General features: G+C 36.3%; 1 protein-coding gene across 1 annotated transcript; it reads right to left on the minus strand.

The window, feature by feature from the left end:
* Positions 1-887: 887 nt before the first annotated feature.
* syf2 (SYF2 pre-mRNA-splicing factor) lies at positions 888-7,979 on the minus strand. Its single transcript, XM_032548110.1, has 7 exons — positions 7,896-7,979; positions 7,502-7,600; positions 7,196-7,321; positions 5,467-5,584; positions 3,697-3,787; positions 2,364-2,462; positions 888-1,265 (listed from the first exon to the last, which is right to left on the minus strand). The coding sequence occupies exons 1-7, from the start codon at positions 7,911-7,913 to the stop codon at positions 1,100-1,102; spliced, it is 717 nt and encodes a 238-aa protein (XP_032404001.1). The 5' UTR covers positions 7,914-7,979; the 3' UTR covers positions 888-1,099.
* Positions 7,980-14,814: the final 6,835 nt, after the last annotated feature.

The following is a 14,814-nucleotide window of genomic DNA, read 5'->3' on the forward strand; positions in this document are numbered from 1 at the left end:
CTGTTTTCTTTAAAACCATGAGCAAATATTCTGCCTCTTGACAGATTTAGATCCTAATCAGAAGGGATGTGTGTAATTTAGTTGAAATTGGCTCATGGTTTCCCAGTTCAGTATGATGCATCTCTTCCTTGTTCCTACAAAACTAATAGATACATTTGCTGATTTGTATGATCAGGACATCTGTTACATCTTTTAAAATGGGAATAATCAAACTCAGAAGCAGGTGCGCTTGGTTTTGTGGCTGTTTTTCAGCAACCCTGAAGGTTGTTGGTGGTAGCCTTGACAGCATCTTGGCACAGGCGCCAGTAAATTATTGCTGAACTGCAAAGCTGTGTAATAAATCATGAGAATTATCACTGTAATAAAATTAATTGCACATTGGAATATCTTACAGCCAGACATGTCCCTGTTCTAACTTGAGCTCAGACAACTGCTTTGATAGAAAATCTACATCAAGTCTGTCATGATGCTGTTTTTTGTCTAAGTTGGATCAATATCGGAAGTGACACTGAAATGTGCCATAGCAAATGTTTCTCTAACAGTATCCCCAGGTATATCAAACTTGGAGTAAAAACTAAAACCATGCATCTTTATAGAATCTAATAAAAAAACATTTCAGAAAAATACTAAATGAGTGTATTTAACCTCCAAAAAAGGTCCTGCAGAGGGTGCAATGCCACTTCATTTGCAGATCAGGAATAAGCTTGCATGGGAACCTATTTGCTCTTTTCAGCCACAGTCACAAGGCTTTCTTGGTCACATCACAGCCCTAGGCAAGTTACTACTGAGATGAAGGTATGATGGTAGTTGATACTTATTTTTAAGCTTAAAATATTTCAATCATAAGACCACACACAGCAAACACAAAAGCCAATAAGCAAGCAGGATTACTGAGTAATTAGACATGGTTTATTAAAAAGGGAGGAGGAATGTCTTTTCTAAGGTTTAATACTGTACAAAGTAACAGAAGACAAAATATTATAAGAGATGCATGTCAGATCAAATCCACCAATCAAAGGACTCTTAGATTGCTTAAAAGCATAAGCAAAAAAAAAAAAAAGGTATCCAGAAAAAAAAATCACTGAGGTGACGGGACAGACTAGACGGCTGTTCCTCTCTCCAAGTTCTGTTTGATCTCTGCTGTGTATTTGCCATAGAAGCGCTCTGCCTTCTTGTTGAACTTGGCGTTCCTTTCGTTGATGTAGTCGATGTCTGCATCGTCGTTGTACGCCCTGCGCCGGCTGTATTTGGCACGCTTCTCAATCCTGACAATCGCAAAAAAAAAAAAAAAACAATCCATGAAGGACTGCATGAGCCAGTGTGGCCCCTATCCATGGCATATCCAATAACAATAATTGTCTGCAAGCAATATTTTTTGGGGCATGTGCTTAAATTTGGTAGGGTGAGTGAGGATGGAAAACCTAACACACACGTACATGCTCCGAGGAAAATACTGTCAATTTGTGAGCTCCTACTCTTGATTCACCATGTCTTCAAAGCATTATTGTGCGTCATCCCTGGCAGCTAAGTCCTTGTCTAATGTTCTACAGTTGCATCTCCAACACAAGTCTAGGACTGTCAAATACAGAACAACTTGGGGGACCACTAGCGATCAAAAGTTAAGGAGCCCAAACATTAAAACTTGAGGCACACCAGAGTGCAGACACTTTTTAAAATAACTTTATATATACACACACAAGGAAAAACTAAAGTATGTATTGAAATGCACATTACAAATTGCTTCACAGAGCAAAATAATAAAATACACCATTACTTGCAAGATGTAATGGTGTAATGCCAATACTAGGTGCAAAAAAACATCTATCAACACTGATAGGCTTGTCAGTGTTGATAGTATAAATGGGGAAATTTATGTATTTCCTCATAAATTTTAAGATTAATTGTTGGGCTGGACCAGGATTTATACCCTGGAGTTGATTTTGTTTCAAATTAGATAGGCTCCGATCTATCACAGAAGCCGACTTACATTGCCGACACTTACTGTATCGCCACACTATGTTTGTGGTGTGCTAGTGTGACTCAACTCGCGCTCATTCTGAGATAAATGAAAAACAGGAATTGTTTCAATAGCCTGAGCCAATGATAAGTACCAAAGTTAAGGAAGATTTCCAACATTTGCTTTTCAAAAAGGGGTTTAAGGCTGGGTAACCGGGTATTAACAAGGATTTAGTGTTTCTTCATACTTTTAGCTTCCTATGCCATTCTTCTGCTCCTTTCTAACGAAGATGGATCAGTTGACCTGAGAAAGCTTTCATGTCAGACTGGCACTGGATTAGAAGCTCAAATAATCTAAAGGTCAAGACATAATAGGGAACTTCTATAAATTTACAACTGTGACTTACTGTTTCTCAACATCCTCCACCATGCGGTCAACGCCCTCTTTTGTGGGAACATGGCTGCCATAGCTCAGGCTATTGGACGTGGGGTAGAAATCCTCACCGCTGTGAAGAAGCACCGGCAAAAGAATTAGAAATACATAACCAAAGATAACCAGCAATTTAACACACTTAAACTGACTTTTCTATTCCACCATTGTGATTTCAAGCATCCAAAGAAGGAAGATGATGCTGCTTCTGGGCATACGTGACAGTGGACTCCTTTGCTAGGGTGCATGTGGTAGCAGTAAAAGGGTAATAAGCCTCCAGGCACCAAAATCCTCTTAACATTAGCATGCATGTCCTGTGCATCTACACTTAAAAAATTGTTATACTGGATTGTGCAACCATGTCAAAATAAAATCCCATTGGCAAATTGAGAAGTGCATGGATGATCATTGACTAAACTCTTTATGAACACATGATGGGTGACTTCTGAGTTGGTTGCACCGGGCCAATAGCTACAACTCATCTTTTTTATTTGAGATTTCAGTTAAGCCCTTCAATCAACTTCATGATCCTTATTTAGCTTTTTGTCACTCAAATTTTTAATAATAGACATAACTGATATGATAATGTGAGTTAACAAAGGCTGCTTCAAATGATAACATTATACATTGAATTTGTTTTTTTTTTTAATTTAAAGGTGTTAAGTTTTATGCCAAATCCTTTGGGATACATCTTTCAAATATCTGTGTAAATCATAGGGATCCTTATGATATTTTTTGCCAAATGTGAGACAAGCCTGTCTATTGTTTTTGATCATCAATGAGTTTCACATTAGAACTCATGCAAGGATGCCATTTCGGATTAATCTCTTTTTATTGTTGAATCATGAACACTGCAAAAAGGACAGTCTTACAAAGTAGTTGGTCTGGTTTTCAGTGCAAATATCTTTGTACACTTGAAATATGACAAAACTGCCTCAAGAGGCACAGAACTAATCTGCTGGTTCCACTGGCACTTAAAAGAAAACAAAATCATTAAGCAATGGTTTACTTAAAACAAGCTTTTATATCTTGCTGAATAGTTACCTGTGCGTTAGTTTTGTCTTATTTCAAGTGTACTAAGATAATTGTAATAGAAAGTAGACCAAAGATACTTGATAAGATTTTGTGTTTTTGCAGTGTACATAATTTAACATCAGAGAAGAATATACTGCATTTGGAGGTCTTTTAGCCTGTGGTGTTACCACACATGTTCTATTTAACAAATTTCTTAATTTAACTGGTCCGGCTGTAATCAGTCATTGAGTAAAACTGAACTTGGCGTCTCGAAAAATTTTAAATCACACACTTACCTTTCCTCCCTTTGCTTCTCATAGCTTTGCAAATCTGGTCTGATTTGCTTGGTGAGTCTCTGGTACTGTCGGAATTGAGCCTCTGCATAACCTGTAGTCCATTGTGTGTGTGCGTGTGTATTTGTGGGAGATGGCAAGATAAAACCAAAAAAAAGTTATAATTAGTGGAACAAACAGCAAGCAGGCACGAGGCACAGTAACACAAGCTGCAGCTGGTTAAGCAGGGCCAAAGAGGCATATTTCCTCCTCCCATCATTTCTCTTGAATCCCCTCTGGTGGAGGGAGATTGAGACATTGGATGACAGCCACATTCAGCAGCAAGTTCTTTTCTCTACAGAACAAATTAGGAGACGTATTGCATCTATGTGATTATATGGAGTACTTGTTGCTTCACAATCTGCCATCATGGAAAACCATACAAAGAGTCAGGATGTTTCTCACTCACACACTGTAGCACAGTGGAAGAACAGAATCCCAGCGGTCTGCTTTTGGAATCGACACACTACATTGCATTACTAATCACTAGAAGAAAAGGGTTCCAAAGCGTGAGAACAGGGTTACCCATGCCCAAAATAAAGCTGTTTGATCTAAATGGCATTCCCTAGAATGTTAATTCCAGATATAGTTAAAACGCTCATAGGAGGATTCCAGAGTGAATGTAATCTGGAACTGACAGCGATTTTAGTGTGTGACACAATGTTTGGTAATAACATTAGCTGTGAAAGATCCTAAACAGAATCAGATCAGATAGATAAGACTGTTTTTCTGTAGTTCAAACTAAAGTGAATCCCATGAATTGATCATTAAATTGAATATGTGGGTGGTGAGCTGCCTATTTAAAAGATAGAATCTTTGTGGTTCCTTCAAGTTATGGGACCTAATCTTATTAAGACGGGATGGAACATGTGCGCAAACTCTCCTCTCCCTCCCCCCCAAAAAAACAACTTATATATTCTTTCTCATTTAATATTGCTGCATTATGTACAATTTGACAACCCAATATTGGACAGATTTCCCATTAACTATAACAAAATAGGGTAGAAAAACAGCATTTAACATTATTTGCTAGCCATTCTACCCAGAGCCATCATCAATTATTACTTTTCTGCAGGTGTAATGTTAAGGCATATCTGTTAGACCGTCGTTGGCTTAGAAATTCGGCATTTTCCATGACAGACTATTTTATTTTAAACAGCTTTTGTGCCATTTCTTCTTCATTTTTAAACAGGTTAACAGCACTGTAAATAAATGCTTCTTTACTTTCTAACAAGGTCCACAAAGAGGCGCTGTGAGGTGAAAATGTGACATGTTCACCAAATGGAAGTTTATTCTGATGGCTGGTCCCTATTCAACCGATTCTGTCTATTCCTAATATTAGATATTTTCAATCTGTTAAAGCTATTTTATTTTGATAAAAATAGCTTTTTAAAACATATACATCATTGTCAATGATTTATCTCTGAATAAAGCAGAGGGGAAACATGAAACTGGACACCATAAGTCAGATATAGCATCAGTATCTTTATCTAGTATTATCTGATTAGGTTTGTTGTAGGTAGTATAATCCCAGTGAGTACTATGCAACTTGGATCATGTTGTATTGTGACCACTGAATGCACAAGCTTTTTATTAACACCAAAAGAAATCTGTTTAATTAGTGAAAAGGGTATCTTACTTAATCTTCAAATGGCTGACTTGTGAGACGTAATGCAGGTGAAACCAAGTAGTACTGAGATGTTTTCTTTCAACGTCTAAGTGAAGCCATCATACCTGCGAATCCTGTGTCCGGATTCTTCTTCTTCTTCTTCCTCTCCCATCGTTCAGCCTCATCAGCAGTGACTTCCAGCAGCTTCACTCTGTGATAGTCTTCACCACGAGTCGCACATTCCTTGAAGGTAAATGTCCAGTCAGAGCTGCACAATATATCAAACCTCAATCTTCTTTGCAATATCAACGTGTGCAATGTCTCAATCACGAAAGATTGCACTGATAGGTGTCATTGAAAGAAACCCCCTAAAACTCTATGATACTTGTCAATAATATAATTAATCGACTTGGAGTTTCATTGTCCTTTATTTCCACATCTGATATAGATCTCATCTAGCTCTTAGGGCTCAGGGACATTGTGATGATGTAAGGGGAAGTGAGCAGCAATCAAAAAACATTGGTTAATTGCAATGTTGCAATGTTTTCTTGCTATCTTGTGGCCTTTTTAAAACCAAACCAAGTTAGGCACCAGGCCTGCAAAATGTTAAGAAAACAATCATCTATATTTTTCAGCAATATTGTGGTTAAAATATCTACTGCCATTAGGCCACATTTTCTTCCCTCTTTTCTTTCTTTTTCCCCATTGTGATGGTAGACGACGGGGTCATCATCTGTCGGAGCAGCTGAACACATTTGACAGATTAAAAGTTATGCTAACCTGTAGTTAGCATGCAAGCTTACCTCAGGTAGCTTAGCACAACAACACGACATTTGTGCCTTGATCTCTCAGCCTTTGTTTACTAAGATGTAAATAAGGAGATGACAACAATGGCAGGGTAATTATCATCTAGGTGGGCAAATATATTATTGTCAAGCAGAGTGTCAATGTCTGGCTTCTGAAATATTACAGCTACCAAAAATTGGATTCAAGTAGTCCTTTTTGATAGCAATATTCAATAAATTGTGTACTAAAGTTTGGAAAATAAAAAGGATGAGTTTATTACAAATTCTAAGGCCTTTTAACAAGATGCCAAAGAAAGAGCCAGTCTAGAAAACAACCAAAAAAAACAACAACTGAGTAATAAGTATGTTTACAACAATTAAAGTTATTTATTGCCCTTACTTTTTAGGTTCTCTACCATTCTGTACGAATTGCTATACAAATGTTATGATGATTAACATTATGACCGTATTAACTACTTCCATTAAAACAGAAAACCAGCAGGTATCCCTACTGTTGCTACAGTAATTGATTATTATTGATAAAAAGCAGCTGTTTCATGTTATACACTTTAGTTTAAAAGTTTGTGTGAATATCATGATACCATGACATTTTTGCTCAAGGAATTCAAACCATGAGAATTTGATTCCAGCTTATGCATAACAACGTCAAGAGATGAATCAGCAGAGTAAGAGTCATTTCTTGAATACGCATTTTGGAAACTTCTGTCTCTTTAGTGAAGCAAGAATAAAGAAATGCATCAAAGGCAAGAAGATCAAATTTTGTGATTTTAAAGAATCTTTATCGTGAAAGGCTAACTGGTAACCATCTACTTTAAGGTACAGTCAAAAAATTACAAAACACCTGTAAATTTCTTGTTCTACCATGATTGAATTCCTGCAATAATAAGTGTGGAAAGAATTATGATGACAGAGTATAAAGACAGAAATAAATAAATCAAGATTTCCTAATATGAAAAGCTTTGCAAACTAACAATAAGGAACTCAAGAGTGAGCCAATATTTTGAACGCAGTACTGTATTACAGACATAGTGGAAAATACAGAAAATACCTTTTTCTTTTCATCTTCAGCAAGCTCCCACTCCAATCTGGATTTTTTAGCTTCCCAGTTTGAAGGAAGTTTCAGTCTTTTATCCTCCTCCACTACCTCCTGATGATTCAGTTTACGAGCCTCATTCTGCATTGGAAATAAGATTTATAGGAAGATATTTTGTTTTATGTTGATGAGGTTCACACAGAGACGCTTAAACGGGTATTTTCATAAGCTATTTGTCATTTACCGAAAAATACAGATGAATCTGGCTAAATGAATGCTAGATTCATTTAGCTCTGCGAAATGAATCTGGCAACAACTCACCCGTTTAAAATGCAACTCTCTGAATTTACGTAGTCTTTCTTCTCTCTTCTCAGAAGTCGTTGTTTCTGTCGGTTCTTCGTCAGTAGCGGCAACTGTGTCCTTAAAAAAAGAAAAACATCAGGATTTAGACAAAAGGCGACGCAAACCATTCGTTTATTGTGATCAGTTTTTTGAAATTACGGTCTGAATAGCCGAACACAGCTGACAGATTAAAAGTTAGTTAGCATGCAGGCTAACTACAGTTAGCTTAGCACAACAATACGACATTTTAAACAACAATAATTCAACTAAGCCGATTCACCTCTTATATATACAATCTACTAACAATAACTACCGCTTGTTTTTTAGCTATACAAATATTTCCCCCATGTAAATAACATTATAATACGACTACCTTACTACAGGACGCCATTGTTGTTCTTCCTTCAAGAAGAAAAAAAAAATCGGAAATACGTCAGTGGTACCGGACGTTACGAAAGTATCAAGGGATGCGAAATTAACCATTGAGGAGAAGTAACAATAACACAATTCACTGTTTTATTCACAGTTTTATTCTTTCAAGAAAGAATTTTAGATATATTACAGAGTAATTAAGAAGGCATATTTTTAAACCAATGGTTTATAAGAAGCTTAGGTCTAACAAGGACAAAAATAGTCTAAATAGAAAAACTACACAGAATTTGAAGGTGTCTCACACAAGCAACTCTAAATCTAATATTAAAACACGGCAATTTTTGCACTAATTAAATTATTTTGTTGTTTCTGCTTTAACTCACTCCACATTCACAGTACTGTTCAATTTCTGTTCAGTCATATCAAGACACTAGAAAAGATAAAGAAAAACTCAAAAAACAATTCAGTCCAGTCATACACACATTCCTATTGATCTTACTTATCAAGCAATTCAGGCTTGATCATTATTTTGTTATTCAAAATGCTTTAAGAAGTTTTCTGTCTATTCTATTGACAATTGTAGTTAGCCTGTTGTCTCTGCATACAACAATTAGGAAAGGTGTCATTTCCACATTAAAGTTCTTACTTCTGATGGAAACAGAAGATAGAAGTAGCCACCAGGACTTCTTTCTGGTTCATTGGTCTCCACTTCAGTTTTCTGTTGTTTTTGATTGAAGCAAAGATTAATAGGCTGTTATAATGAACCTTCTCTAGCAGTGTGTGCCTATTAGCTTTGAATCATAGGCTACCCTGCAATTATTATGCCTCTGCATTTGCTGGAAAATAAGTAATATATAAAACAGTCATTTGTACATCAGTATTTGACTAAATTGTGCAATATGATCCGATTTTTCATTTCTGCTTTAGAGTTTAGGATTTAGAACCCCCGATAAGTTTAACATTTGTGGACAATTTGTCAAACTTAACACCTGAAGCTCTGAGTTACAGCCAAAAAGTTGCTATTTTGGATGACCCAATGAGTTCAGTCACTGTACAATGTTTAAATGTAATATTGGTCCTGATGAGACTATGATAAATGTAATCAAATAGCTCTCATAAATCAAAAGAAGACATCTACCAACACACATTGTGCAGGTGGCTTTAATCTGCTTGATTAAATACGAGCAGCTGAAGAACAGACTCACATTCAGTATACACATGGAATATAAAGAAAAAATAAAATGAGGATATCCTCTATTAGCACGGGGACTTTCCGTCACACAAATATTTTTATTGAAATGTTTTTCTAAATAAATACAAAAATTAAACCTCAATGCAGACCTTAGGTCTGGACTTTATTTATTTATTTATTTATTTATTTATTTATTTATTTCAAAACAGACAAAAATAAAAGCAAGAAAGAAGAAAAAAAATGTAAACAAATTATCATACCCAATTGACATGCAATTTTATATTTCCTGTTCGAAAAGAAGGAGCAGTTAGAAGATACAGGATCTTATGATTTCCCGACCCTTTCATACTCACAAACAATTAAATGTCCAAACACCAAATAAACAAAAATTATTCCCACCTTACATGACATTTAAGACTCACATTTTCATCTTTAGATGTATAATTTATTTAAACACTTTTTATATCATCAATAGCATTTATGGTCTTTGAAACACTCATCTTATACAACATATAACATATTTCCCAATAAGCACCTTTTTAAACAGTTTTTAAGTTGGTTTATAGTTGTACTTTTTTGAACTCATTCAATCCATTCCATACATCTACTCCTTTGATTGGGCCATTCTAACACACTGATATACTGGGAGTTGTGATAAATGGTCTCTAGTGGAACGGTGTTTAAGTGTTTTTGACAAATTAAATCCTATGATTGATGCACAGTTTCTAGTACATTTGATTTCTTCATAATGTGGTAGCCATCACTCTGCTTTAATGATGGAGCTATGTGCATTGATATGTAGAATATGTTTTGATGTTAACCATTCCTTTGTAACTCTGGCTGTATGTTTAGGATTGTTATCCTTCTTGAAGTTGAATCTCTGCCCTTGTTTCAACTCTTTTGCGGTTTCTTACCCTATATTTAGTTTAATCCATCTTCCCATCAACTATCTAGCTTCCTTGACCCTGTAGAAATGCCTTCCCATGGCATACTCTTCCACCACCACATTTCATTGTTAGCATGGTTTAATCAGCATGGTGATTTGAAATGTTAGTTTTCTACTATACTTAATAAAAAAAAAAAAAAGAAGTTCAATGTTGTTCTCATCTCAATGGAGCACCATCTTCCACGTTTGCGTGTATCTTCTAAGTGACTTCAGGCAAATTGAAAATGCAACAGCTTTCCTTCGACAATGGATTTTTTCATTCCTCTCTTTCATAAGGTTTCTATCGTCAGAGCCAAGTTATTACACATACAAAATACTGGCAAAGATGTTGTATACTGAAAACAAACAACTATCTGCATTTCATCTAATTTTAGTGAATAGCACATCAAAAAATGAAACGTCGCATTTTACAGAAATGTCTTTGTACATAATTTTATACTATCCAGTTTTGCTTTTTAACTTGAAGTTTAGATTGATAGAAATCTTACCAGAATGTTGGAAACTGGAACAACACACAGACAGCAATTAAGAATATGGCTTGAGGTTATGAAGTGAGACGCATGAAAGGTCAAGCATAAAGTCATCTGTGCGCCACACAGAGAGACCGTTTAGACTCTCCAAAGCTCCATTATCACGCTTGTTTTTTGGTTGCAAAAAACAGAATCTGCCATATATTACCAGTGAGTTTTATTTTTACCCATGAGGTTACGAGTATCAGACCAGGTTTTTGAACATGGGACCTCTAAACATAATTTTATGAGCTGATCAGAAGACAAAAGTAAACACTTTCAAGAGCCATCTGAGCATGTTTGACTTGCCAAAATGGATGTGCTCCCTGTTTGATTGCATTATACTAATAGAGCTCCTTTGGAGGATGTAATTAAGTGGAGTTTATAGTCTTAGATTAAAGCATCCTCTAGATCACAGGCAATGTTAATGGAGTGATGCATTTTCACTGGAAACCAGATGGGAGCACATCACAACAGAGCAAAACATCACTGGGTGCAGTAATGGGCACGGCTATACTATTGCCATGCAAACAGGAAAACATCTCCATAATGAATGACTCTCGCGTAAGAAGGAGAAAAGTGACCGCTGTAAGAAAGAGGATGGGGAAATTCAGCATTTCCTCTGTATTTAAACTCACTTCCAAAACAACAGTGAGAGTGGGGTTTATGACTTTTAAATCTCCTGACATAAATACAGAACAAGCGTGAGAGTTCACAATTCGCTGAGTTATTCTTCCTTTATTGTTTTGTTGGATTCATCTATACACGATCTGCTGGTCTCAAGTATTCTCACATGTTACCCTCCCTTTATTGTGATTTTACTCATTTCCCTGGAAGTTTCTCCAGCATGTTGAGCTTTCTGTAGATCCAGGGCAGAAATAAATGAATCCAAAAAACATGTTGCTGGAAAGAGCCATTCAAAATAAGAGTTAGGAAACAGTTGATTTTAGTTAAGAACACAACATACACATCAAGTGTGCAATCACATATCAACTTTTGGCTGTCACAGGATCTCACTATGTTCACTGTGATGTTTTTTTTTTTTAGAGAACATCAAAAATGATTTTATCTTTTCTTTTATTTCAATTCAACCTTGTTGAATATTGTGAAATACAATAGAAATAGCAGAAATCTTATCACAACAGTAAGAAAAATATCATTTGTGATTTCACTGATGTTGAATGTATCAAATTCTACATCACAGAACAGATAAACATATGTGTAGTTCAACTGACTGCAGAGAATGTGCATTGCCTCATAATCTCTTGATAAAGACGTTTCTATTTACGTACTGTAGTCTTCAATGGTTTAAAAATTTTAAGCCATGACTTAAATGTATATTTTGAATCTATTTATTTGACGGCGCATCAAAACAAATTTCATCTCAAAGTGAAATTTGCCCAATTTATATCTAGTCCTATAAAATTCTTTTAGGTTTTACAAACTGATCCCACATCACCCTAGCTGCGTTTCCATTAACAGTAAAATTGCGCAAATTGAAATTACAAAAACAAATTTGCTTAATAGAAACATGACAATTAAAAAAAACAAAACTCATGTTTTTCAATAAAAAGTTTTTGCACTAGTATAAGGTGGTTTTTCGGCCATATCGAAATAAATGCATTTGGCAAAACTGCAATGGAAACACTTTTATTGTGTCACCTGAATCATGTGATCAACAGCCGCATGTTGCTACTGGCGAAAACCATAAAGAAGACAACAGGAAGTAATAGTAAAATGGTGGTTTGTTTCTGTTTTTTCCAGACAATGCAGCTGGCTCCATCGGAGCTCTCAGACTATCGCACAATTCATAAAAAGTTGTGTGTTTATCCATTCTGTAAAATCACAGATCACAATTTCCCCAAAGCGCCACATATGTAGCTGCTCCCAAGTATAAGAACCTTGTTTCTCCAACACATGAATAAGATGCAGGTGTCTGTTTGATAGCTAATGATGAGAGCTAGAGCCATGGCTGAAATATGAACATCTCATGTAACTTTTTGCAACGTTTACAGGCATAATTTTTAATGACTTATAGTTTATAGAACAAGCAATTTTAATTTCATTTATTTTATTAATTATTAATTTATACTTATTTTATGAAAACACAGCAATTGCGAAATTGTTTTTTCAACATCAGCATAATATAGGCAAAGATTTGTGTACATCTGTAATGGACACACAGATACAGGTTCAAATGAAGGCCAAAGGTCATACCAATCCAATTTCACATTTCATTACGCAGCCTGTCTACTTTGATGCAACCCTGATTTAATTAAGTCCATCACACAAGTAAGATACCATCCCAAGATATTTTTTATGGTGAGCGAAACATGCCCTGGCACATGTAGGCAACCAGCTTCTTTATACAGTGGGACAAAAAGGTATTAGCCCGTATCCAGATCTCGACCCCATAGAAAACCTTTGGAGGGAGTTGAAAGTCTGTGTTGCCCAGCGACAGCCCCAAAACATCACTGCTATAGAGGATATCTGCATGGAGGAATGGGCCAAAATACCAGCAACAGTGTGTGAAAACCTTGTGAAGACTTACAGAAAACGTTTGATCTCTGTCATTGCCAACAAAGTGTATATAACAAAGTATTGAGATGAACTTTTGTTATTGACCAAGTTCTTATTTTCCACCATATTTTGCAAATAAATTCTTTAAAAATCAGACAATGTGATTTTCTGGATTTTTTTTCTCCTTTTGTCTCTCATAGTTGAGGTATATCTATGATGAAAATTACAGCCCTCTCTCATCTTTTTAAGTGGGAGAACTTGCACAATTGGTGGCTGACTAAATACTTTTTTGCCCCACTGTATAGTATGCCTGAAATACCAAAAAAATTAAAATAAAACAAGAAAACAAAGGGTATACAAAATTACCAGCAATATTTCAATCAATAGCTCCTTCCAGAAAAGAGACACATCTAAACATTGAAGCACTAATCTATGGGAAAGAAACACAAAGAAGTAATGGCCTTCTTACTGGAGTTATTTAGTTGTCTAAGTTAAGTTTTGGGAACACTCATCCACCGTGTCACATTTTTACAATATTTCATGTATGTATAAATGATCATCAAGAACACAAACTACGTGCAAGAATTCTTTTCCTATTCAGCAGTGTTGCATTAAATGTCCAGGTAGTGTAGAATACATTTGTCAATTCCTTGTCATGAGCTTATAAAAATATCTTTGGTCTCAAAATACACAGATTTGCTTTTAATTTGAAATCCAAACTGAAAGTTTGTCAGGGAAACGCAGGGATCTCAGTGCTGTTGTCATTTCCATTTAAAGCACACTGAACTACGGTACAACAAGGATCTCACATATGTCAGGGCCACCCAAAAATGCTGAACAGTCACTCTTTAATATTAACTTTTCCATTCAAGCAAATCAGCCCTGAAACGGAGTAACATTATATCTGCAAATAAATTGCACTTTGGGGGCAGATTTATAAATTTGAAGCAGACCTCACGGTGCTTTGTGACGGCCTTTCATTAATCAACCCAGACATGATTGTAGTTTAGCTTTCTACATACTGTGAATGAAATACCATACGTTTCTTTAATGTACACAGACATGAGTTTGGCTGGAGTCGTTATCTTACTCTTTTAATAAGAGTTCCTCCATTGTAGATAGCACACATGGGGGCAGGGCCTTGTGCTCTGCAGGCAGCTGCTCCACATCTGGAACTTAATATAAACATCATGGCCAATAAAATCATTCCATTTCCTTAATTACTATTCCTGTCATTTCCGCACTAAATGAAAAGTTATTAATTCAGGGCCAACACAAACAGGCTTCTCCAGAACGAGGAGCTGCTCCTGAAGCGCTGCCACCCCGACTACACGCCGCCGTCACTGGACTGAAACCACAAGCTCCTGCCTCTCTTTTGGCAGCGTGGGTGCATGTGTGTAGGTGAGTGTGTGTGGCGCATAGAACAGAGGCCAGGACGACCCAACATGATCGGAAAACATGGCGTCTTGTTTTCCGTCGCTTACAAATGTCCAGAGCGGTGCCAGCAAAATCATGACAGGCAGACAGTTTCATGTACACTCTCCTCCTTTCATCTCTGCTTTGCCTTGTGTTTGACACGTGTGTATCAACACCCAGTTTATCCACGCTCTGTGACATGCCTCTTATTCACGTTTTTCACAGAAGGCCGTTGAAATAACATGCAGTGTGATGATAATTATTTAAGGAGTATTCTTGGAAAGCAATTTCAAGAGGTCAAATGTCGCCTTGCAAATTTTCTTCCGAGGCATTCCCC

Source organism: Xiphophorus hellerii, chromosome 19, assembly GCF_003331165.1.
Source record: "Xiphophorus hellerii strain 12219 chromosome 19, Xiphophorus_hellerii-4.1, whole genome shotgun sequence".
Classification (NCBI taxonomy): Eukaryota; Metazoa; Chordata; class Actinopteri; order Cyprinodontiformes; family Poeciliidae; genus Xiphophorus; species Xiphophorus hellerii.